This window comes from Tachysurus fulvidraco, chromosome 10, assembly GCF_022655615.1.
Source record: "Tachysurus fulvidraco isolate hzauxx_2018 chromosome 10, HZAU_PFXX_2.0, whole genome shotgun sequence".
NCBI classification, from domain to species: Eukaryota; Metazoa; Chordata; class Actinopteri; order Siluriformes; family Bagridae; genus Tachysurus; species Tachysurus fulvidraco.
In genome coordinates this window covers 17,748,161-17,773,303 of record NC_062527.1, presented here as the reverse complement: position 1 = coordinate 17,773,303, position 25,143 = coordinate 17,748,161, and the positions used below count along the sequence as shown (strand labels likewise).

The 25,143-nt window shown below is 36.0% G+C and overlaps 1 protein-coding gene across 2 annotated transcripts in view; it reads left to right on the top strand.

Annotated features, from left to right (window-relative positions):
* Positions 1-25,143, top strand: part of atp10b (ATPase phospholipid transporting 10B) — a 36,144-nt gene extending 11,001 nt beyond the window's left edge. The window contains exons 2-21 of one of the 2 annotated variants that reach the window (XM_027165271.2): positions 1,563-1,767; positions 2,703-2,788; positions 6,280-6,383; positions 6,979-7,110; positions 7,486-7,613; positions 8,056-8,308; positions 8,429-8,640; positions 10,614-10,763; positions 12,426-12,951; positions 13,049-13,155; positions 13,438-13,564; positions 13,789-13,973; positions 16,213-16,462; positions 16,610-16,686; positions 16,863-16,988; positions 18,130-18,330; positions 20,882-20,962; positions 21,053-21,157; positions 21,269-21,456; positions 22,263-25,143. In XM_027165271.2, coding sequence (XP_027021072.2) covers positions 1,563-1,767; positions 2,703-2,788; positions 6,280-6,383; positions 6,979-7,110; positions 7,486-7,613; positions 8,056-8,308; positions 8,429-8,640; positions 10,614-10,763; positions 12,426-12,951; positions 13,049-13,155; positions 13,438-13,564; positions 13,789-13,973; positions 16,213-16,462; positions 16,610-16,686; positions 16,863-16,988; positions 18,130-18,330; positions 20,882-20,962; positions 21,053-21,157; positions 21,269-21,456; positions 22,263-22,461 — 3,442 coding nt within the window. In that variant the 3' untranslated portion in view covers positions 22,462-25,143. The remainder of the gene's footprint in view (positions 1-1,562; positions 1,768-2,702; positions 2,789-6,279; positions 6,384-6,978; positions 7,111-7,485; positions 7,614-8,055; positions 8,309-8,428; positions 8,641-10,613; positions 10,764-12,425; positions 12,952-13,048; positions 13,156-13,437; positions 13,565-13,788; positions 13,974-16,212; positions 16,463-16,609; positions 16,687-16,862; positions 16,989-18,129; positions 18,331-20,881; positions 20,963-21,052; positions 21,158-21,268; positions 21,457-22,262) is intronic. The other variant, XM_027165272.2, reaches the window with a different exon arrangement.

Genomic DNA, 25,143 nt, shown 5'->3' with positions numbered 1-25,143 from the left:
AGTGGAGAATTAATCAATAGACATTAAACAACATCAGTATTTATAATGTAAAATGTGAAGATTTACATCGCCCCGAAACGCATAAACTAGCGCTTATTTTTTCCTTGTTGTCTTTACCCTAGTGAAACATTGTTTATGTATTCATCAATAGAGACTTCAAAGCACATTTGTATGTCGCTCTGGATAAGGGCGCCTTCCAAATGCCATAAATATAACTGTAAATGTGACAGGTTTAGCCCTATTTTTATCTGCTTTCCCTTGGCATTTTTTTTTTGGAAGAAAAAGGAACAAATAGGACAGAAATTCACAAAGCAACAGAACATGGTTAAAAACATACTGTAGTTACATAACATAAATCTAAAAATAGTTACATGATATATAACTAAACATCATCTTGGCACTCTACACACTGATTTTTTCTCCAAAGTGTTTCAAAACATTTAAATCATCACTTCGCTTCATTCCAGAACCTGTATGTTGATCAAAAACACCTATTTTTATTGCATGTTAAAATGAAACATTAAAATTTAATGTTATTGCTTAATCATTCCTTGTAAGTCTATTTGTTGTTTTATAGCACCGGAGGAACAAGACCATTCCGAAAAGAATCAATATTTCTTTCGAAAGTTACTGTATTTTAAATTACATTTTCTCATCTTAAAAGCTATGCTTAGCTAAAAAGTAACAGTGATGGAATTGATGTTGCCGTAATGACTTTGAATACGGTCTCAGTATGTTTGCAAGGTAGACACAACTGTATACAACTGGATAATTCAAGAAGATATAATAGTGAATTTTCTGGCGTGTCTGTGGTAGCTTTTAGGAATGACTGAAATAGTAAATCTCAATGGGCATTTCTGAATGTTTTTTATTCTATCTGATATATGACCATTAAAGAGCTTTCAAGGGGTTCAATTATGGAGACTCTATTATTCTCTCTATATACTGTAGCTGTGATGTTGCAAATAATGTCTAAAATGTTGATATGAATGTATATTTTGATGACATCTATTTTCTGCTTTTTTTTCTTTTTTTTTTTTTATCTCCAGCCAAATATATGTGCATTTCTTGGCCTGGTAAACAAGTCTGAATGATTCATGAACACGTTCTGAGATTTACAGCTGGAAGGGTGTCCAAACTTTTGCACATACAACAATTATTAATCACATGCAACTTATATATACTTAAAATTCAACATACATAAAGTATGTGTGGAAATGTTATTTTAAAATATTTTACTGTAAAATTCGTTTTTAGTTTTTTCAGCGAACAAAAGGATTCAACTTTTTGAATGTTGTTTGTATCAAAGTTTGAAAAAAAAAATGGTGTGCGTAAACTTATTTGATGCTAGTATTCTGTAGTATCTCTAACAATGTTGTTTGAATAAAAACACATTTTCCACAATAAGATGTAAGCAAGATTTAAAACAACTTCATGGCTTAATAAAAGCAAATCTTTTCAAATTATAATTAGTGCTTCTATCCAGGCATTTGGTTTAATCTAGAGCAGTTTTATGCACGACGGGGCTCCAGGTCACTAGCTGAGTGTCTGCCTTTTTCCAGGAGCCAGCAGAGCTTTGTGGAGAAAAGATGGAAGGATGTACGTGTGGGAGATTTTGTCCGGGTGCTTTCCAATGAGATTGTCCCAGCAGACATCTTGCTCCTGCACACGTCCAACCCTAATGGAGTGTGCCACCTGGAGACGGCCAATCTGGATGGCGAGACCAACCTCAAGCAGAGGAAAGTGGTGCCTGGTTTCTCCACACTGGTGAGTTTCCTGTAGTAAATCTAAAAGCTTAAACAACAACAACAACAAAAAAAAAAGCTTCTGCAGGGCAACAATACATCGTTTAAGTGTGTGCAAAATAGCTTCACTTATCAAAAACACTTATATGTTATTCAAAACTTTGTATTTTTAATGGAGATTTCTCTATATGCTATAAACAAGGTAATTTGTAACTAGCTAGAAATAACATTAATAGTTATACAGAAACCCAAATTTTGGAAACATATCATTTTGTTACCTAATCTTTACATTTTTCTTGAAGAAACACTAATTTCTATTATTTATTGCAAGAAACCAACTTCAGCCATATTTTCTGTATTGGTTAATACAGAAATAGAATTTCAGTTTCAGCTAACTTGTACATTAAGTTGAATGTAAACGAAAAATCTTAAAGATGATTTCCTTTACTTCAGCCATTTTCTGGTGTCTCAGCAGGTACTCTAGTTATAATTATTTTTCTTTTTAGAATTAACTTATTTACTATCAATTAACTCTTCATTGTTTGCCATATTTTAAGTCTACAGTTACTTTGTAAGTCATCTGTTGGTATGTACAGGTTTTCAGCCCACATCCCATCCATCAGCTGAAGCCATTATGCTTACCCAGCTATTCATTCTCAGTACATCAGTGGTAGTGGAATCTTAGCAGTTCTGGTTCTGGTATTGCATGAGATGTTGAGGTATTGGTGGGGTTTTTAATCGCCCCAATATTGTGTCCATAAGCCACAAAAATACAGTAGAGTTTTATTGGTTAAACTGATTCAGATAAAGATTCTGATTACAGTATAGTCTGATGCAAACGTTCTCAAATGATGTCTAACTGTACACCCACAAGGTGCAAAACAAAGCATACCTGTCTAGTAAAGCGACAGCTGTGTATATAATAAAATAAATTTTTTTGTTGGTTCTGTGTTTCAGAATACTCCATTTGAACCGCTTAAATTCAGCAGCACTGTGGTTTGCGAGAAACCCAACAACAACCCGAACACTTTCGATGGCTTTCTGTGAGTATCCCAGAGAACCTTCTACAGTCAATTTCATGCATGATCAACCACATCAGGCTTCCACTTCCCCCCTCAATTTGCCTGATCCATACCAAATGAATGCTGTAAGAAATATTCAGTCTGTGTGTTTTTTCTCGCCACACCACTTTCCCTAAAAAAAACAGGAGATGGTTATATCAGTCATTGCATTTAATGTCACACGATCCACTAAAGAACATCTAGGCATGTCCAAAGATGTCAAGGAAGTGAATTTTGGTCTAACTAGATTGACAAGTTCCTGATTGACACCCCGATGCTGCTCTAAGTTGTTTTATACGAGTATTTTTCTACTTTATGCTAGAACAACTCTGTATTCTACATTGAATAATATAATTACTTATTAATGTAAATCTAAACCAAAGGTATTCCAGTCAGAAACAACAGATACACACTGTTATGGGTAATACTGAAACAAATAGGCCTGGGGAAAATACTAAGACATTAAACACAGATCTAGCCACAGAATCTTATCCCAAGGATGAGTCTTTATACATCAGTTGGATATATTGATCAAATATTACACAACTTCCAGCCTACTTCATAATCATTTTACTGTATTTTACAACTGGAGACATCATACATACAAGAAGACATGCCTTGTGGAATTATTTTTATTTAATGTTTTTTGCTTGTACAGTTGATACATTATCCATATCACTGACTAACAAATGTTTCAATCAGCATTACATTTACGACATTTAGCAGATACATTTTTATTTCAAACTCATTCATTCAACAGCTTAACCGCTAGGCTACTTTTTAACCACATCCCTTAAACACAGCAACAAAAGGGTCAACTGGCGACTCTGACAATTATATGTGTTATGAGGACTTTTGGGGTCCACTTGTCAATGTAAATCAATACAAAGTTGTCCTGACAGATCACCTTTTCTATCCTGCTGGGTGTGGTCTATTCAGCACTAACACCATATTTAGCTGTATGTCATGTCACTAACAGTTCTGGTACATGTATGGATATTTAGAGCACTAATCAAATACAGGTAATGGCATTGAGTTACATATAGGTAAAAAAAAAAAAAAGATTTACAGCATTTACCAGATGACTGGTAAATAGAAAACCAAGGCTGGTGCTATTCCTGTCCTTGTAGACTGTAATGTCTAAATACCCTGGGTTCACTTTAAAGTCTGGTTTCTCATATGGTATCTTCTCAAGTCATCTCAGACAGTTTTTCCCTTGTTCCTCTGTTTAGCATTATAGATATATTTATAAATTTGACATACAGTTGCTTTGTGAGAGTGTCCACTGTTTTTCATTCATTCATTCATTTTCTACCGCTTATCCGAACTACCTCGGGTCACGGGGAGCTTATGCCTATCTCAGGCGTCATCGGGCATCAAGGCAGGATACACCCTGGATGGAGTGCCAACCCATTGCAGGGCACACACACACACTCTCATTCACTCACACACTCACACTACTGACAATTTTCCAGAGATGCCAATCAACCTACCATGCATGTCTTTGGACCGGGGGAGGAAACCGGAGTACCCAGAGGAAACCCCCGAGGCACGGGGAGAACATGCAAACTCCACACACACAAGGCGGAGGCGGGAATCGAACCCCCGACCCTGGAGGTGTGAGGCGAACGTGCTAACCACTAAGCCACCGTGCCCCCGTTCACTGTTTTAAGCTCTATAAAATTTAATAGTGGAAAACAAGAGCTATGTGTTCCTTTGTTCATTTAGTACTTTAATACATCAGCCCTTTTTGCAAGGCAAAATATCTAGAGTGTAGAATTAACTGTTTCGGAGTTAATTTGTGGCAAATTGAACATATGTATGGTATATATAAACATTTAAAGTTTTAAGGAGTTTGTTGGTTGGATAGAGAGCAGATTTGACAGTTGTACTGCAGGTAGTATATTGTGCTTTCTACTGCGCACAGACATTATTGTTTACTCACAAAGCCTGGATTTCTTCATTATCTGATGGCTTTGGTTATCAGTACATCATCAAAACATTTGCTTATGTAGGCACTCACAAATGAATTGTAATGATGTTCATTGATGATTTGGCCCTGTGTGGCAGTTTTCCTGTCAGTTTGAATCACAGTCAGCTCTTTGTATACTATTTCACAAACTGAGGGCTAGAATCAGATTTAATTTGTGTTGTTGTTGTTGTTGTGGTTCTTATAACTGGATGTCACTGTTCTATAGTTAGTCTTAATCATTTTACACAGAAGCAGGTGTTTCTTAGCTATAATGTTTCAAGAGCTGTAGACAGCGACAACTATATTAACATTAAACATCCTTGGTTGCTAAGTAGCCAACAGACACTGCATATGACCACCATGTTGTGTATTTTCTGTATGACCAAAAGAATGTGGACACATAATAGCCTTATGTGCTTCTAGAGCGTCCGCTTTAAGATTTATCCCCTCTTTGCTGTTATAATAACCTCCTCCACCTCTTCAGGGAAGCCTTTCCAGCAGACCTTTGATTCTTATTAATGTTCCAATTCATTATTCATTATAAATGTATTCTAATCGGGTTGAGGTCAGGGCTCCATTAAGAAAGTTCTTCTTCTTGTATGTGCGTTTGTGTCATTGGAAAAGAATGACAGAAGCTACAAAGCTTCAATAAATAGGAAGATATTATGTAAACAATAATTAAATAATAAGCCTAATATAATAGTTGGATTATGCCTATAAAAGAAGTTCTCAGGTTGAACTCCTCCTAGTTTGCATTATCTACATACAACATGTATCTCTGGTGTACAAAGCAGCATGCTTTACATATTATTGAACCTACATCCATTATAGGTTGGCTGATGTAGCATTTTGCATGAGAAACAGCCAGAAGCTACCAGATCTAATTAACTCTCTAGAGCCACTTAATTCTCTAACTTCAAGCTTCTAATTTTCTTAAAATCCCGTTTTTTAAAGTTAAAAGGGTCCATGTCTCCAAAAAGTTTGAGAAACCACAGTATAAATCCTCTTTGCATATAAAGCAGCAATAAATATATATAAAGCAGCAATCTCAGGGTCGGTCTGTATCAGTTAATCTGTTACTGTTGCTGTGAATTACAATGTTATCCAATGTCCAAATTGTGCATTTACTCTGACAGATGATCTCAGGTTGAACTACTCCAAGTATTTTGCATTCTCTGCATGCAGCCTGTATCACTGCCATGCAAAGCAGCATGCTTTACATATTATTGAACCTACATCTATTACAGGTTGGCTGATGTAGCATTTTGCATGTAAAACAGCTTGCAGCTACTAGATGGTGATCTTTTCACTCTCTCACTTCTAGCTTCTGATTTTTTTTTATAAAATGCTCCTTTAAAAAGGTCTCGATAAAGTATGAGAAGCCCTGGTATATACCCTTTTTGCATATCAAAGATGGGCATGTCTGTGTCATCTATTCTTTTACTGTTGCAGTGAATTACAATGTTATCCAATGTCCATATATGTGTGTTTACACTCACAGACAAAAAGACAAGGAGAAGACAGGCTTTGACATTGAGAGCTTATTACTACGTGGATGCACTGTCAGAAATACGGATCATGCCTCAGGGATAGTGGTGTATGCAGGTACAGTACTATTTCTTTACACTCGAATGCTGGATCATGCATCCTGTTATCAACACATGACAAATCAATAATTGGGATACATGGATGCAGACGGGTGTTGGCTCATATGCTAATACTTATAAAACATGCACAGAAACCATGATTAAAAGTGATTGGCATTAACAGAAAGGAAGCAGCCAACACAAATAAGGCTAAATAAAATATTTTAATAATTAAAAAAATAAGATAAAGTAGCTAGTAAGTAATGTTTTTTAAAACATTAGCATTGGTAAGATATTTTTACGAAAGCATGTGCTCATGTACACTCTGAAAAAAATTGTATCAATGTATCCCTGTCCTGTTAAATATTATTAATTATATATATATATGGTATTTAGTACTACAGTACATGTGTATTTGTCATGTAAATGGCCTATATTTTTTATTGTGTTACATTATGCACATTATACAGCGTACATATGGTTACTGCACTGATATACATTTAATAGATCCCCTTCTTTCGTTCTTTCTTTTTTTCTTTCTTTCTTTCTTTCTTTCTTTCTTTCTTTCTTTCTTTCTTTCTTTCTTTCTGTTTACTTATTTTTTCCCACCGCAGGCCATGAATCCAAGTCCATGTTAAACAATGACAAGCCGAGGTACAAACGTAGCAAGCTGGAGAGAAAGATGAACAAGGATGTGTTATTCTGCGTGCTTCTGCTCTTCTGCATGTGTCTCATAGGAGCCACTGGTAAGTAGGAATGAGGAGGTTCTCTGCAACATGCTGTACATATAGATCACTTGCATGCTTGGAGTGTTGCTGACTGGAATGGAAAGAAATCACTTAATCCAGACATTACAAAGTATTGCTGTGTTGATACACCGGGGAAGCCACAGTCGATGTTATATTTCAATCTTCCCTGAGTTTTCACAGTATGACAGATGATCCCACAGCAGATGTAGATAGAAAGAGCTGTTACGACCTTGTGCAGAATCTGCCTTTTTTCTCCTTATATAAGCCAGACGTTAGAGAAAGCTTCTCAGAATATATTCACACACGAAAGTCTCTCAAAAAGGCAATAAACTGATATCTCTTAATTCCTAATTTTCTCTTTTGTTCTCATAGGTCATATCTATTGGTTGGAGACTTTCACTAGTATTCCAATCTACTTTATCCCTGAAAGTGATGGGAGAATTATCCAACCATTGCAAGCAGGGATCTACATGTTCCTTACCATGATTATTCTACTGCAGGTATAGGATGTAATACTGCATTTGATACAGTATGTTTTGGAAATTAGTTATATGACACACACAGCTGACTGTTTAACTTTGAATGCTTCATTCAAATGATACATTGGAACTAATGGCCTGAACCCATTTGAGTTAACAGTGACAAACAAAATAAATGCTTCAGTAAAAAAAGTACAGATATTGTTTTAAATAGTTTCACTGTGTTAAAGTGATAAGCTCTCCGGGCTGTCGTTTTTCACTCCAGACAGCTAGGACTACAGCACCAGTAAACTCTCAATGATCAAAAAAATGCTTGGCATGCTATCAATCAAAACAATTTTTCTACACAATGATATCTATTTATACTTCTTTGCCCTCACAATGTACAACATCCTCCAAATGTTTCAGCATCACTGGGATAAGCAGTCATGAAGCAAATTATAATATTTTCCTCCCTGTCCAGGTGATGATCCCAATTTCACTCTACCTTTCCATTGAGCTGGTGAAGATCGGCCAGGTTTACTTCATCACTCAAGACTTAGACCTGTATGATGAGGAGAAGAATTCTCGGGTCCAGTGTCGTGCTCTTAATATCACAGAGGACCTGGGGCAGATCCAGTATGTCTTCTCAGACAAGACAGGGACTCTGACTGAGAATAAAATGGTGTTCCGCCGCTGCACTATAATGGGAACTGAATTCCCCCATGAGGATAACGGTGAGTTTAGTTTAATTCTAATTGTTCTGGAGTGTGTTCCCAGAAATAGAGCAAAATATCAGTTAATGCTGTAACCACCTGCTCTGGCTGATAACGCAGTTCTTGTTGGTTTTTGTGCAGCAACACGATTGGCCTTTCTCGCAGGGGAGACAGATCAAGATGAAGAGGTTATTTACCAACAGAACAGACAACCTGCTCTATTTTCTCTGGAGGCAGTCCGGGAAGTCCCAGTGGGAGTCAGAGGGAACTTCAACACTTATGCCAGGAGTGGATTATACAGGCCAAGGCTCTTAGCAGGAACCCCTGGAAGATTTGCTTTCAGCAGCCCACTGGTGAGATCTTCTGTCAGGTCTGACTTTGCATTGGATTGACCTTTCCATGTGTGTGGTACACTTACTTGAATTCAGAACAATTAATATCATGATCACGTACCACTATTTCCCTGTATTTATGCTAGAAAAAAGTGAGAGGGCATCATTTTGTACATCTTACAAATGTTAATATAAAACACAACTGAAGATTTCTCATATGATTGACTTTTAGAAAAGCAGTTTCTAGCTCCCTTAGTAAGTCCATGTTTCCTTGGTATCCAAATTCCCCATAAGCCCTTAGTTACAATCACTTAGCAACAGATATAACAACAAAATGTGGAATATCAAACCACGTTGTACCACACTGCCCAGGAGAAATTAGTTACAGGAACAGGGCTGTAGGGTTGGCATGCAACTAGGACAGTCTAGTTATCAAGCTGTGTATCCAGGTGTCTGGCTCTAACTGAAATTTGTCTGCTTTTTAAATCATAATAAAGTAATGGCTAGTCATAAAGATAGCTAGCACAGGTTACAGCTTATGTCAAAAATGAAGAAAAAGACAATACAAACAATTCCTACATAATGTAGCATAAAAGAAAATTGTATTTGATTTAACCGAGGACTGTGATTTATTTGCTTGTCTTGAAGAACAACCTGATAGCAACCAGGTCAAATACAAAGTACAGCTGAAGGTAACAGTGAGTAAATGTGTTGAGTCAAATGTTATTTCAGACTATAAATGTATTTTATGGCACAGAGATGTCCAGTGTTTGTAAAGGGCAACACTAAATTGCTGATCTCGCAATGTTATTATTTGCCAATACGTTTATCAAAGATTTCTGCCATAACTGTCTGTTAGAATAGTCTAATTAGTGTTATTTTAAAAAATCTGGCTGTCTGACACCTATTTCTAGGTCTATGTTCCTGTAAGATACACACTCTGGTAACCAAATTCAGAATAACTACTGTATTTAAGTAGCTATTTGCAATGACTTAGCAACAAAAATGACAAGAAAGTGTGTTAGTGGATGCATTACAATCTTGTCTAATTAGTGTTTCTCCAAAAATGGTGGTTGTTGGGATTGCAACATGAGTGTGTTTACATAGAAATTTAAGCCATGACTTTTAGATCCAATTATGTAACTTAAATGAGTTTTCGATATTACATTTAACTTCCCAGACAACTAAAATGAAAGTATTCAATATTTCATTAACTCCTAGTATTAACTCCTGTAACAGGAAGGTGTATTAAAGACCATAATCACAACTATTGCACATTGTGGATTTTTTATTATATTATTTTTGAATAAAACTGCTGTCAAGACTTACAGTGTACACTGTGTTCAAAAGAAATATTTATGTTTAGAAAAAAATCTAGCCAAATAAAAATTGACAGCTTGAAGACTCCCCCACAGGTGACAAGATACATTTTTGAATAGCCTAGACAGCAAAGCTATAAACCTGTCTGCTTGGTGGTCAGATCTTTCCCCAGTGAAGCATGGCAGGGTACTGAATCAATAACACTATTTTTTTTAGCAGATTTAGTAGGGATAGCCTGGGGAGAGGATCTGCCATGAGCTGTGGTTATATGAGAGTTAGTGGCAGGTGCAGATTAGATGAGGTGAGATGCCATCAAATAGGAGCGAACAGACCGCCAGTGTCTCGTCCCTGTAAGTGGACAGATCCAGCACGCAGATGGCCGGCCAGCTTGGTGTGAGAAAGAAACAGAGGAATGCTGGCTCCACTGCTCTTGATGTCTGTGCGTTGACATATGGACCTGCTGAGGTGCATTAAACATGGCCTACTGCTCTCCCATAGCCCACCACTCTTTTCCACAGCTTCCCCATCACAGTACACCTTCCTCTCATTCCATTTTACGATATTCACCACGGGGATGCAAATGACACAATGCTTTGGGTGCGTGATGTCAGCATGTGTGTGTGTTGTGCCATGGCTCACCACTAAGGACTTTGGCTTGTTGTTTGGTTAAACAGGAAACTGAGGTGGTTCCAGACCAGACATTGCTCCAGCTAGTAGAAGATGCTGAGTGTGAGAGAAAAAATGCACAGTACCTGGAGTTCTTCCTGGCTTTAGCCATCTGCAACACTGTATTGGTTTCAACAAAACCTGTACAGAGACAAAGGGTAAGAGAAGTGGTCATGTTAACCTTGCCTCTACTGCAAAGGACAGCACTATGCTCTCATGAACTGAGTCACAGCACAAAAACAGCCTTGATGTCAAAATAATAGCAGTAATAGTGCACCATGCACAGTGACTCCTCCTGGAAGCAGAGTATATGTGTTTGCAACCCTGATACCCCCCAGATATTATTATGGCCTGTATGACTAATCCTATTCTACCTACTTTGAAACAACTCAGTGCTGCTGTGAAAAATGAGGATATTTAAGTGCACACAAGCAACAATAGATCTGTTCTGGTTGTATGCTATTAGAATTTTCTCCTTAGGCCAGAGGTCATTCCCTATTTGCAATACCAGTCTTATGCCATGCGAATTTAAGGCTTTTTTTGTTAATTGATCTCTAGAAACAGACATTAAAGTGTAAGTCTATAGACAAACCAGACAATAATAAGATTTTAAGATGGAATTGGCCTGGGACAGGCTGAGAAGATATAATAGACAGTGACAACTGATATCGTATTTGAAAATTTACAGAGCCCCACTGGTGATGTCTTTATTTAATGAAAAGTGTGACTTATTTGTGTATGGGAAAGATTTCATTAGACCACGGTCATTATTTAATTGCATGAGGACATGATTTATGTGTGGTCACTACTTAATAACGAGAGTAAAGGAGAGAGTTAAGCTGTGGTCACTGTTTATTGCAGGAATATGTGAGAATGAGGTAAAGTTGCGGTCACTATTTAGTAACATGAGAAAATTTGATAATTATGTTGTTACCACTATTTAGTAACACAAGGGAATGAGATCATTCATTTGTGGTCACCATTTATTAATGTGAGAAAACAAGATAACGAAGTTAATGTCACTATTTATTCTTGCAGAGGAGAACGATAATTAAGATATGATCACTATTTAGTAACATAAGAGACTGGGATAATTAAGTTGTGGTCACTATTTTATCTGAAGGAGTGATATTAAGCTATGGAAGCAATTTACAAAATCGAAGGGAACAAGCTGCTGTAATGGTGCAACTTAGGAATTTATCAGCATTAAAATGTAGTTTGTATTCTTAATTGAAGACAGTTGTTTTTGTATAATTCTGGGATTTGTTACAGTGAACTTTCCTATTAAAGAACAATCGATTCAAATTAATGTATTTTAATAATTTAGTTATATTAGTCATGGCAAATTATAGAACTGAGACATAAATGGTTTATTATTGGTTAATAAGAATTGTAGTTCAATTTAAACATAGTGTTATATTATATATATTATATAACTAATCAGCATTTGAATGCATGTAAACTTAAAGTAACGTAAACTAGATAACAGACAGCATTTTCTTTTTCCCGATGTACTTGATGATTATTATAAATCACTCCAATTTGGGGCCAAAGTACAGTGATCATGTAATATTAAAATATGATTATCTTGTTACTTTGCCTTAATTATCCTTTTCCATGCCTTACTAAGACATAACCTCTCATGAATGTTTCTTTCCTACACATTAATGAATTGTGGCTATGCATTATTTTGATTGTGTGGATCAATATTATGTCTCTGTAGAAATCACCAATGAATTAAAATAGTTTTTATTTTATATTCATTCTCGACAAGTCATTTCGGAATATCAGAAAGTAAGCACAAATTTTTTGTCTTTCAGGCAACAGTGAAACGTAGCACTTCTCACCCCAGTTCACAAGAGTGCATGAAGGGTATGTTGAATCGAGTAGCATCTCTTGGGAAGCTGATCTTTAGGAAGAGAAGGCCTTTCTCAGAACCTTTTCCCATGGACAATATGGCATCTCCTGTCCACGAGGTCCCCAGTTTTTATGCTTATACTGAGAACCCTAATGAAGGCAAGACCGGTTGGGGGTGGGACCAGGCAGGAAGCAGTCTATGTGTGATAGATGATGTGTGCTATGAGGCTCAGAGTCCAGATGAAGCAGCTCTGGTGCATGCAGCCAAGGCTTACGGCGTCACCTTAAAGGAACGAACACCTCATCATGTAACTGTCCAGCTGCCTCAAGGAACACTGCTGAGGTTTGATGTGCTGGATGTTTTGGCCTTTGACTCCAACCGGAAAAGGATGTCCATAATAGTGCGCCATCCTGAAACCAAAAAGATTGTAATGTATACAAAAGGTGCAGACTCTAGCATCATGGAGCGACTAGACACTAGCTTCAAAGGTAAAACTTAAAGGCAGGTTCTACTAGCCATCTTTGATCATTATATGGTACAAAGAAACCATAACAACACAGTACTTCCATGCTTTAATTCCCTTAGAAAAAGAGCACATGAAAAGTGAGAGGACAAATATGGTTCATAAAACTCAGAACGACCTTGACATGTACGCCAGGGATGGCTTACGGACCTTGTGTTTCGCAAAAAAGGTAAAGTACTCCATTATTTCATTTAAGGTGTCACAGATACATGGTTAGTCACAGTGTAAAATCAGCAGGCTACCTCACTGCTGACAAAATATAGATTACAATCCATGTACATTGTATTTCCACCTGTTTGCTTTTTACACACTGTAGCTCCTTACTCCAGAGGTTCTCATCCTTTTTGTGTCTTTTTGTATCTTGATGTCGAAATGAAAAAAAAATGAATATTAAATGTTTTCAGACAAAATCTTCAACCGTCATCCAATCTTTCACTTTTTACTGTTGAAGGTTATAACTGAAGAGGACTATAAGAAGTGGTTATTTATGAGACAAGAAGCCAAGTCAGCTATAGAGAAGAAAGAGGACCTACTCATGGACACTGCAGCATACATGGAAAACAAGCTCACACTGCTGGGTAAATTGAAAAATAATCGTTAAAAAAAATGAATCAATGCTTTTCTCCAATTAAAAAAATATAATGGTAAAAGAAGAGTTGTATGTCACATGAGGGTTGACATTTTTCCATTGATCCATATGATTATGGATATGGATTTAACCAAAGCAAAGTCAATGCATAAAAGACATTCACAACTATGCACTTATGTAAGTATGTAAAACGTGAAATACATTTGCAAACAGGGGCCACTGGAATTGAGGACCGCCTTCAAGAAAACGTTCCAGAAACCATCCAGGCTTTGAGAGAGGCTGGAATGAAAGTATGGGTGCTGACCGGGGACAAACTTGAGACAGCCGTCAACATTGCCTACTCCTGCAAGCTACTGGACCAGAATGACCTGGTGTTCACATTTAAAATGGCAAACAAGGTGCTAAACTCAGAGTCCCTTTGATTTCAATCCTGCCTGCATTGAGTGACTATTAAAGCATGTTGGTATACACAATTCAGCCATGTTTAAGATATTATAAATGTACTTCTTAGTCTCTGAGACTCCATCGTCCAACTTGGTAGTCTCTAGGGTATGCAATAGGGTATGGATATATCACTCTCTCAGAGTGAGGCATAGACAAAAATTGGTTCTATGTACTGGAAGTGGAAGTCCTGAATGAGGTGATGTATTGAGTTTAACTGGGGCAGGTGACACTTTTCGTCACTCTCAGCCCTCAGGGCTTGAGCTCCATGAAATCCACCATCGAACGTTTACCACACTGCCTCAAACAAGGCAGTGATTTGACAGGCATACTGCTTCTTTATGCATTTGTCTCTGTCCCCAAGCCCTATTTTGAGAGAGTAGGTCGGAAGTAAATTTTCAAATGTGAAAGGCTTGTTTGACTGCGGTGTAATCCTATTTCTACAGTGCCGAGGAGGATAGGAGAGCGCTTCCTTCACACAGAATCTTATTCTACTCTTGTTATATTTGTTTAGTGGAGGGCAGAAGCTAGGCTGTGAGCAAGCAATAAGCAAGAAAAGAAATAACATAGTTGACACAGTATCTAATGAGTATAATGTTTTACTGGATCACTATTGCCAGAAAATGACAAAAAAATATTATGAATTTGTTCAAGAGAGACTTATTCATGATATGAAAAACAAGTTACATCATTTATATATTTCCCAAGTCCACATGTACATTATTATGCTATTAGCATTCCCACAACTGTATCTAGTTCATGCAATGTTAATGTAGCAGAATAACAGCATTTGTGCAGGTTTAGTTATGATTATGTGATGATTAAATAATTACTACACACTAATGATAAAAACATTTTGTATTTAACTATAATGTATAACACATTAACCATTTCTATCTAAAATTCATGACTTCTTCAAATATTCATCCTAAATAGGTAATTGTACTGAGTCTGTGGTGACATCGTTATATTTTGGCCTCAAAATTAGTCATGTCTTATTTAAAAATTAGCCACTATGTTACATCAGATAACAAAGTCATGATTAAGTTAATAATTAATATGGTCTCCAGTTAATAATTTTGTGGAAACTGGCATAAAATGGCTATGGTGATTTCAGTAATTGCGATGCAGGCCACAGCCGTCTATATGATGGCAGTGTCCCCAGTATGAATTTATGAATTTAAAATTGAAGTTACGTATAATATTATTGCTCATCTCTATGCTTAGGTGTATGTGACCACAAAATCTAATTCAATTAATTTTTCAGATAAATATATTCCATAATATTGTCCATAAAACAAGTGTCAAGAATCTTACAGTAACTATAATCACCTTCACCTCTAGATCTCTCTATAATTATGGTATCAAACAATGTTGTGTGAAAATGTAATACTACACCAAACGAATTTGAGGCTGTTTGGTGAAAGAGTACATATGGATGTAACGGTCACATTTGTCCACAGACATATAGTGTACTTGCTATGGTTGAATAAGGAATTGTATGATTTGGGCTACATGGTGCATTATACAGTACATTTTACTAATCCTAACTCAAAACATTTTGGTTTATATAATATGATAGAAAATCATAGTATGGAACAATGGGGACAATAATGATGATGGAATACAGTTTTGCACTGCTTTATAGAGAACATTTTAAAATGTATTTGTTCAATTCACCGTTTATAATTAATAATTAGAGCCATATGTGTTTATTTTGCCACCACGTTCAAGTGTCAAGTATTTTAAATTAAAACCTTAGAAAACCTAAATTAAAAAAAGAAGGTGACATAAATTAGAAAAACCGTGCATTGAATTTTAAGTTAAATATAATAAAATATTGAGAAAGTACGTCTCAAAATCAATTCTCTTCTACTGATACCTGAAACTTGATTTGCAATACAATGAATGCAAAAAAAAAACAAAAACAAAGATTTAATTTGACTCATGATTTGCCAGAAAAAAAATACATGCATTCATTTTTATATTGTTGAATGCGGCCAATTGTTTGCACCCATAAAAACAGCAGGTCTCCCTCACCATATTAGTCCTAATCTAAATCTGCCACTAACCCTATTTGTGAGTATGTACATCTATACATCATATACAATAATAAAACAAGCTCTAGGTCTCTGTCCCTCCTTGAACTGAATGATGTGCTCTAGCCTGTATTTCTTTCTCTCTCCTCTCTAACAGGACGTCTGTAGGACCATGCTGAACGGAGCTCTGAGTGAGATACCGCAGTTTTTGGATGAGATGCCTAGAATTGGGTTAGTGATTGATGGTCAAACTCTGGGCCTGCTCCTGGATGATGATCTGCAGGCTCACTTCTTGCAGTTATGCCAACACAGCCGCTCTGTGCTGTGCTGCAGAGCCACACCAACACAGAAGAGCACCGTCGTCACACTGCTGCGTGACAGGCTCAAGGTCATGACTCTTGCTATAGGTAACACACTAGACCTTTATATACAGTATAAGATTCAGGGTCAGGTTAGGTCTCTGCTTTTTTTTTTTACATTGTGGTATGTGCAGGTTTGATGGCATGCCATTGTTATTTTTAAACACGAAGACGTAATTCGTTCTGCTCCTCCAGGTGATGGTGCCAATGACGTAAACATGATTCAAGCAGCAGATGTCGGTGTGGGAATATCAGGCCAGGAAGGCATGCAGGTTTGTATATTCTATCTACTAGGTGCTTCAGTGGGTATTTTCAGACATGTAGCTAATAGGATAAAATGGCTCATATAATTCACTAATCCACTATTGAACGATATGGAATGATTTAACTGCAGTTGACTGGCTGTTTCTGTGTGTGTTTGTGTCTGTGTGTGGTGTTTATTCAAAAGGCTGTTATGGCCAGTGACTTTGCAATATCTCGCTTCAAACACCTGAAGAAGCTTCTCCTGGTTCATGGTCACTCCTGTTACACACGACTGGCAAACATGATCATCTATTTCTTCTACAAGAATGTGGTAAATATAACAGAGACAGCAAGCTTTGTGTGAAAGTCACTGTAACTGTGAAGATGTCTTCTATTTCTAGGGCTCAGTTATAAAATATATTTATTTTATTTTATTTTTATTGTGAAATATCTACCAAGATCAAGACATGGTCCATGTGTGATGCATTCTTTCTTTTTTTATTCTAAGATGGAAATTGTAAAACAAGAGAACAGTTGTACTTTTTGTTTTGGATAATTTATTATTATTATTATTATTATTATTATTATTATTATTATTATTATTATTATTATTATTATTATTAGGGACGATATGAAGATTTTTTGCATAAAGTTACTTGTCTCCAATTGTTTCTAATTATTTCACCACATAAATTCAAGAAATCAAATATTCTTGAATTCAAATATGAAAATTCAACCTGAAAGAAACTCTGAATTCTGGAACCTTATTCTGTTTTCATAAAATTATTGTTTCAAATAAATAACTTTTTTTTTATTTTTAGAAATTAATTTTGGGTAATGAAAATATCCTTAAATTGCAGCAACTGGACCTTTTACCATCACTTTTTGCTATTTTCTAATATTTCTGCTCTTGTAGCCCAGCTGTCTCAACGTTTGGTTTGTTGTCTCTTCTGAGATGCTTTTCTGCTCACCACAATTGACTATTTCAGTTAACATAGCCTTTCTGTGTGCTGAACACCGTTTGTCTATTTTTCTCTGACCTCTCTCATTAACAAGGTGTTTCTTGTTTATTTATTTGCACCAATCTGTGAAAACTTTAGAAAATCCCAGGAGGTTAGCAATTTCTGAATTACTTATTCCAGCCTGTCTGACACTAATAACCGTGTCATAGTCAACGTCACTGAGCTCAATTTTTTCCGCATTCTGGTGTTTAATGTGAAGATTAACTGAAGCTCTTGACCTGAATCTGCATGATTTTCTGCATTGCACTGTTACCACTCGACTGGCTGATTGGATAATTGCATGAATGTGCAGGAATGAACACAACATTCATGGAAAACATACATTACCTTTCTATCTAACAATCTCTGGTAGAATGGTGGGAATTTCAGTGTAGTAGGGGTTTGTAGTCCTCTTATACTCAATACCTTGGCATTTTAATCAGATAATTCCTTCCATCGTTATCTCCCCAGGCTTATGTCAACCTCCTGTTCTGGTACCAGTTCTTCTGCGGCTTCTCTGGCACAGCCATGATTGACTACTGGTTCATGATTTTCTTTAACCTTTTCTTCACATCCTCTCCACCCATCATGTTTGGCATCATGGACAGGGAAGTTTCTTCTCACATGCTCCTCCACCTGCCAGAACTCTATAAAAAAGGCCAGCATACTGGGGTGAGTTCCCAAATATAGACAATTTGATTATGAACACATAGTTACAGTGTGCTGAGGCTGCAGGATACGTGATGTATTTTTCTTTACAATTATGAACAGCTATAATAACAGTCTGTCAGCATTTGACATTTGCATGGCAGAGTAATGGAACTATGTTGATAAATACTTTATCCTACTGCTGCTTTTAGCACACTTTCATCAACTTCCCCTCATGAGTCGAGGGATTAGTGTGCATCGCATACGTCACATAAATTGCCACTTGTAGCACAAGGGGATAAATGTATAGTAACGATGTAGTTGAAGTACATCGAATCATATCAGCTTCTTAACTAGAGTACAGTAATAAATCTGTCATGTTCAGCTGAAGCCAGAATTAAACAGAAACTCTTATAAGATCTTATAATTGTGTAATATGAGGCATTCTGGCACTCCTCTCCTCCCTTCTAAACAGCTTTGTCTGCTATTTTCTCACTTCATAAAAGGCAAATTGCATCCGATTATAATACCTTCTGGGCAAATTCTGCTCCTGAAGTCTACAATCATGTTGACTCATACTTTCAAGGGCTTATCTAACAAGCTTCAGTTTAACTGTTAAGAAGAAACCAAACAACCCTTAAGTTGCAAGGGAGCCAACAGGGGACTCTTAAAAAGAGTACTAAAAGGCATTGATTGTATTAGGTGCAAAGATACCTGGCATTATTGCTAAGCCAGTTATGTGATTGGTCAAAGCATATGAGAACCTGCTCCTTTTTTAACTGATACATCTGAGGAGTTTAGCTGATTATGGGCCCAACAGTGGCAGTTTGGTGGGACTGGGATTTGAACTCATACCCTTTCAATCAGTAGCACTGTCAAATATAATCCAATCAAATATAGTCCAATACCCTAAGCACTGAGCTGCCAAATTGTTAGGGCATGTTCACTTTAAGGAAATACAGACAAATTTCAAAGGTGTATAATCCCATGATTCATATCTAAAGGAAAATGAAAATCAAAGCACTTTTTAAACTCTTGACAAATTTTCAGTTTTTATTTTTTAAATGTTTGATTTGTTTAAAGGATTGTTTTATCTGTTGTTTTTTTTTATACATAAGATTCATTCATTTAGATTATTTACGTTTTTCTTTTGTTGCATATATGATATTTACCCATGTTCTAAACATGATTCATTTATTTTCACTTGCCAGTTTTACACATAAATAATGTATTTTTATTTGAATTTTTTTTATTTCAGATGTCATTTTTATACCATTTTTATAAGATTCATTTAATGTAAATTTTTCACTACATTTATTTACAAAACACTTATTAAATTTCATAATTGTTTATTCTTTTTATAAATATAATAATTTTAATGACTTTTTTCAAGCCTAAAATTTGTTTCATTTCAGATCTTTAATGATGGTTATTCACCTGATGTTCCTTTTTTTCTGGAGTTTCTGTGAAATGCTGAAATTGACCTTCACAAGATTTTTTTACATATAACTCACATAATTACATGTGAAATGCAACTTATTGGTCAATTCACATTAAGCCAACATTTCCTCGTTTCATAATAATCTCATTTCTATTTTGAATTTTAAGTAAATTACTCATTTATACATAATGTCAAGTTTCAAGTTGTCTAAAGCACGTTTTATACAACCGAATTTGACCAAAGTGCTGTACATCCAGACGTAGAAAAGTGAAACAACAACAAAGGAAAAACCCTTTTAAACTGAGTTACATGAGTAAAAATATGTTTAAAATTAAATTTAAAAACAGACAGTGCTAGTGCCAGCCTCTCCAACAATGGCAGTCAGAAACTGCAAATACTCGATCACCCCTATACTTTATTATTGCTCTAGGGACAAGCAAGAACAAGTTATCTTCAGACCTAAGGACCTTGACGGAATGTACGGTTTGATAAGGTCAAAAAGATAAGATAACATTAAAACCTTAAAATCAATCCTTAAACACACTGAAATCCAATGAAGAGAGGCTAGTATAGGAGAAATATGATCACGCTTACACGTTCCTTTCAATAGCCTTGTGCAGCATTCTGCATCAACTGCAAGCATGAAAGAGAAACCTAACTGACAATATAAAGGGCATTATAATAGTCTAAACAAGAAGAGATAAATACACGTATAACCCTTTCAAAGTCTTTGAATGATGAGAAAGATCTGACCTTAGATGTGACCTACTGCTATTTTATGTTCATTGTGTTCTTATTGAGTCTATTTATTTAGTTTTTTATTGTTGTTTTACTTTAAAGCACCTTGTGCTCCTTTTGGCTGTTGTAAGGTGCTCTATAAATAAAATTTGATTGATTGATTGATTGATTGATTGATTGATTGATTGATTGATTGATTGATTGATTGATTGATTGATTGATTGATTGATTGATTGATTGATTGATTGATTGATTGATTGATTGATTGATCGATCGATCGATCGATCGATTGATTGATTGACCTTACATAATTTACCTGTTTGTCAAATTTAAAATCGTTATCCAATTTCTAACTTATTGTGCTATAAGACCTTTTTTTTTTTACTTTATTTTTAGGGATACTGTCGTACAACCTTTTGGATAGCTATCCTAGATGCCTTTTATCAGAGTCTTGTTTGCTTCTTTGTCCCATACTGGGTAAGTCAGAATTACTTTGCTTCCCTTTTAACAATCCTGTTCATGTAATATCTGTATATTTCTTGACTGTAGCTCTCGTACTTTTTGTAGACATACAAAGATTCTGATATTGGAATCTTTTCTTTGGGAACCCCCATGAACACTCTGTCTTTGTTCACCATCCTCCTTCACCTGGCAATTGAGATCAAGAGCTGGGTATGTCATTCTCAAATGAGTGTCAGCAGAGATCGAGGTCAACAGTAGTGATTGTGATGATAAATACAGCACACTTGCATGATTTCTTTATTTCTGTTTGGTTACCATTAGACAGCGGTTCACTGGTTTTTCATGGTGGGGAGCTTCGTGGTGTTCTTTATCATGACTCTGGCTTTCAGTGCGCTCTGCATCAGCTGCAACCCTCCTTCAAACCCATACTGGATCATGCAGCAGCAAATGAAAGACCCTGTTTTCTACCTGGTCTGCATTTTAACCACAGTTGTAGCACTGTTGCCAAGGTAATTTCTTTCTGACATTGTTAGCATAAATGGTGAATAATCTGTAAGTGCGGTATTCAGAAAAAGGCCATATATTTATTTATTTATTTTAAAAAAAAAAAAAACAAAAAAACAACAATATTCTAATATAAATAGCCTTGCTCACTAGGCGGTATCCATTTGCTGTTGCGCCTCTATTTTCCACAAACCAAAGGACTAGGCTTGTAACCCTAATGAAGAGATTATGTGTTTTAATAGAATACAAATACAGATATGAATATGAGATTCCCAATTCATTCAGCTTGCCAGAATAATGATCCACAGAGCATTTTAGTTGAGACTATAAGATGAGCAAAAGGGAGTAGGTTATAATAAAAAATAACATAAAGTTATGAGAATGAAGATTTTTACATTCATTCTGGTGGGGGAAAAAAAAAGATCACATTAATTCAGGTAAATGTAAGCATTTAGAAGTTAACTTTTAGACTTTTGCCCGATCAGAGCCATGATTGTTTAAATTAGATTACTGGTTCATATACGTTTACATTTACAGCATTAGGCAGACGCCCTTATCCAGAGCGACGTACATAAGTGCTTAAATCTCTTATCATTTGATACAATAATGCTGGTTCAATAGGTTACATACTTAAGATACTACAAGTTTAAAACATTGTTCAAAGTTACAATGAAAATATAGACCTATTGGCTATGCCTACTTTTTGGTTTAAACTCCAAACAGAAACAACAGATTTGAATAATAAACCAGTACAGACACAGATAGTGTTCTTGCCTTACACTGCTAATGAGGACTTTACTTTTTTTTGCAGGTTCACAGTGCATGCCCTAAGGGGAACTCTAGTGCCCTGTGATCACCTCAAGGCAAGGCAGATAGACCAACTGCCTCCAGACCAGCGGGAAATGTGGCTCAGAGAGTGGAGGAGCCTCAAAGACCTGTGTAGCTCATACCCCAGCTTGTCCTCCTCCACACGTAAGCGCTCAGCTGCAACTACAGTTCACGCAGCTTAGTGCTGTAGTGCTCTCAACAATAATGTAATATACAGGAGAATGTGAGCTCAAGAAATGCCTTTTTATAGACTTTCTGAGACACAGAACATTTGAATACTATTTTATTTGTTGGTATACTTGAACCTTTGCCCAAGTGTGCAAAGGCAAACTCTTGAAGACAAAAGGGAAATCATCATGATTACGCACAAAAGAATCATTTAATGCAGTGTTAACAACATGGTGAACTGACGCCAGTCAAGGATGTAACCTGACCAGCATGGAGCCCCGCTTGCTCAGTTTCTGACTCAGCTTCATCCAGCCTCTTCTCCACTAACAAGCCTCATGGATTAACCATGGAATCTGACTCCAAGTAAATCTCTGAGGTTCTTTCAAGCACTCTGAGAAGTTCAGACTATTATGCTGCACTTTCCATTCTGGTCAATCAATGCACCACTCACAGTTTCTCAGTAAACACCTCAAAATGAGCTGCTTTTCTGGACTTGGTGAGTTGAAGTGGCGTTGGCTTCCCCTTGAGAAACCTACTTTCACTGTGAGAAACCTCATTTGTATTCAGAGGCGCTTCGAGCTGCTCATGAAATAATTGAGGATTGCAGATGTTACATAATATCTTGGTATTTTCAGTTCATGAATCCGTGTTGACAGCATGCTGGGCTTGATGGTGAGAGACAGAAACACAAGTACTGCAGCATGATATAGAAGCATCTCAGACTACTTTATGCTTAATTATTTAACATTATATTTGACTAGATTGTGTGTGTGTGTGTGTGTGTGTGTGTTCACGTGTGTGTAGGAATACAAACATTACTTGATTGCATGTCGAACGCGTCTCTGACATTCCTCTTTCTTCAAGGAAACAGTGATGATCTGGCACAAATGGCCGCATAGTGAGATAAAGCCGAGTAAACCTCAGTCTTCTTTTCCACCTCTTGCTTAAGTGCCCTCTGTAGCTGAAGCTTGCAATAAAATGGGTCTAGGAGTGATTGGATTTGGAGAGCTAGTTGCATTTTTATGTAATGATGTCAGAGCCTGTACGAGCGGACCATTTTTGCCATCTTGTGTTGGACTGCTGAACTGCAAATTGTATACATATATATACTAGAGAGACACGAGGAAGAGAACAAGATGGATGGTGTTTCAATGTCAAAAGTACAGCTATGCATTAATTTATCAAAATGTTTGTTAACTTTGATCAGTCCATCATGGTAAACATGGTTCACATGGTTCTCATACTTCTAGATATTTCTTCAATAGATGATTATAAAATGTGAGATAAGATAACTACAGTATATCTTTATTAACACTCCATGGTGGAAATTCAAATAAACCTAGAAAACCTAGACATTAAAAAAATCATGTAAAAGAAAAAATATAGAATTAATAATAAAAAAAATAAAGTCAGTAAATATATAGTCCCTATTTAATCGTTCCTATGAAGTAAAATGGTCAGAAACAATGAAATGAAATGCATTAATGATATAAGCAGAATCATTTAAGACTGCTTATAAAATCTAGCTAGATAAGTGGCCACAGAAATATTAACAGAAATACACAATACTTGTCTTATATAACTCAGCTTCATATTTAATTTTTGTATTAAATCATTCATTCAATTTCTCTCCCTTGATTGGCTGCCAAATAAACACAAAAAATTGACAGCACTAACATTATCTTACAGCTACAATTTTCATAAATATCTTAAAATATTTGTACTACTAAAGTTATTTAAGAGCCTGATAATAAATCCACCAAAGAATAATGAAATGCCAGTTTTGAAATTCCTGACACTTTTTTTTTCCCCAACACAATACTGGCCAACTTTGCTTGAGTTTGTAAAAAAAAAAAAAAGCTGCCTTGTCAGCATTCTGCAAGTGCAGTGTTGAATTAAGTCTCTGGCATTTACTGCTTCTGGGAAACTGTTCTTTATGTGCTTATGTTTTTGTGCATGAATAACCTGATAACAAGGCTTAAATGAAGGTGTCTATCGAATTTCTTAACATCTGATAACAAAAATACATTATTTACATAATTTATATGATCAATTTTTTTATTTTTATTTTTTTGTACTAAGGATTCTCATAAGATTTTTAAAATGATCATATTAATACAGGTGAGTTTACGGGGTTGTAGTCCAATTCTGCTCTTAAATAAATAAAGACCAATGTTATTTATTATCCTAATACAAAAGGCATAAAAGGTAGAAAACAAGACAGCTGTATCATACAGACAGAGACCAGAATTGTTTAATCAAAGTTTCAAATGTCCTGCTTTTGTTATATAAACAGACTGAAACGATGTCATTTTTGGTGCTAAGAACCTACTTTATACCCCACAATTCATATCTGCTAAAAGCTCAAAATAAAGAACACCCATAAATAATTCACTGTCGATATCTCCAGTCTTTCAAATTAGTAAAAGTGTGGTTTAAATCACATTTCTTCCTGAACTATCACCTCATGTGTGCAATTTATCTTGTCCTTTCAAACAAGTGTCTATTAGGGAAGAATCAGTTGTCCAAAACAAAAAGAATCTTTTTGTTTCAAATCTCAAACATCCATAGAGCATAAAAGCCCAGAGAGTTCATAAGTGTCCATTTTGATCATTTGTAATTTGCCACATTTTAATTTAACATTTTGGGACAGTTGGAATATGATAAGTTGATTGTGAGCTAATTGGATGCTCTAA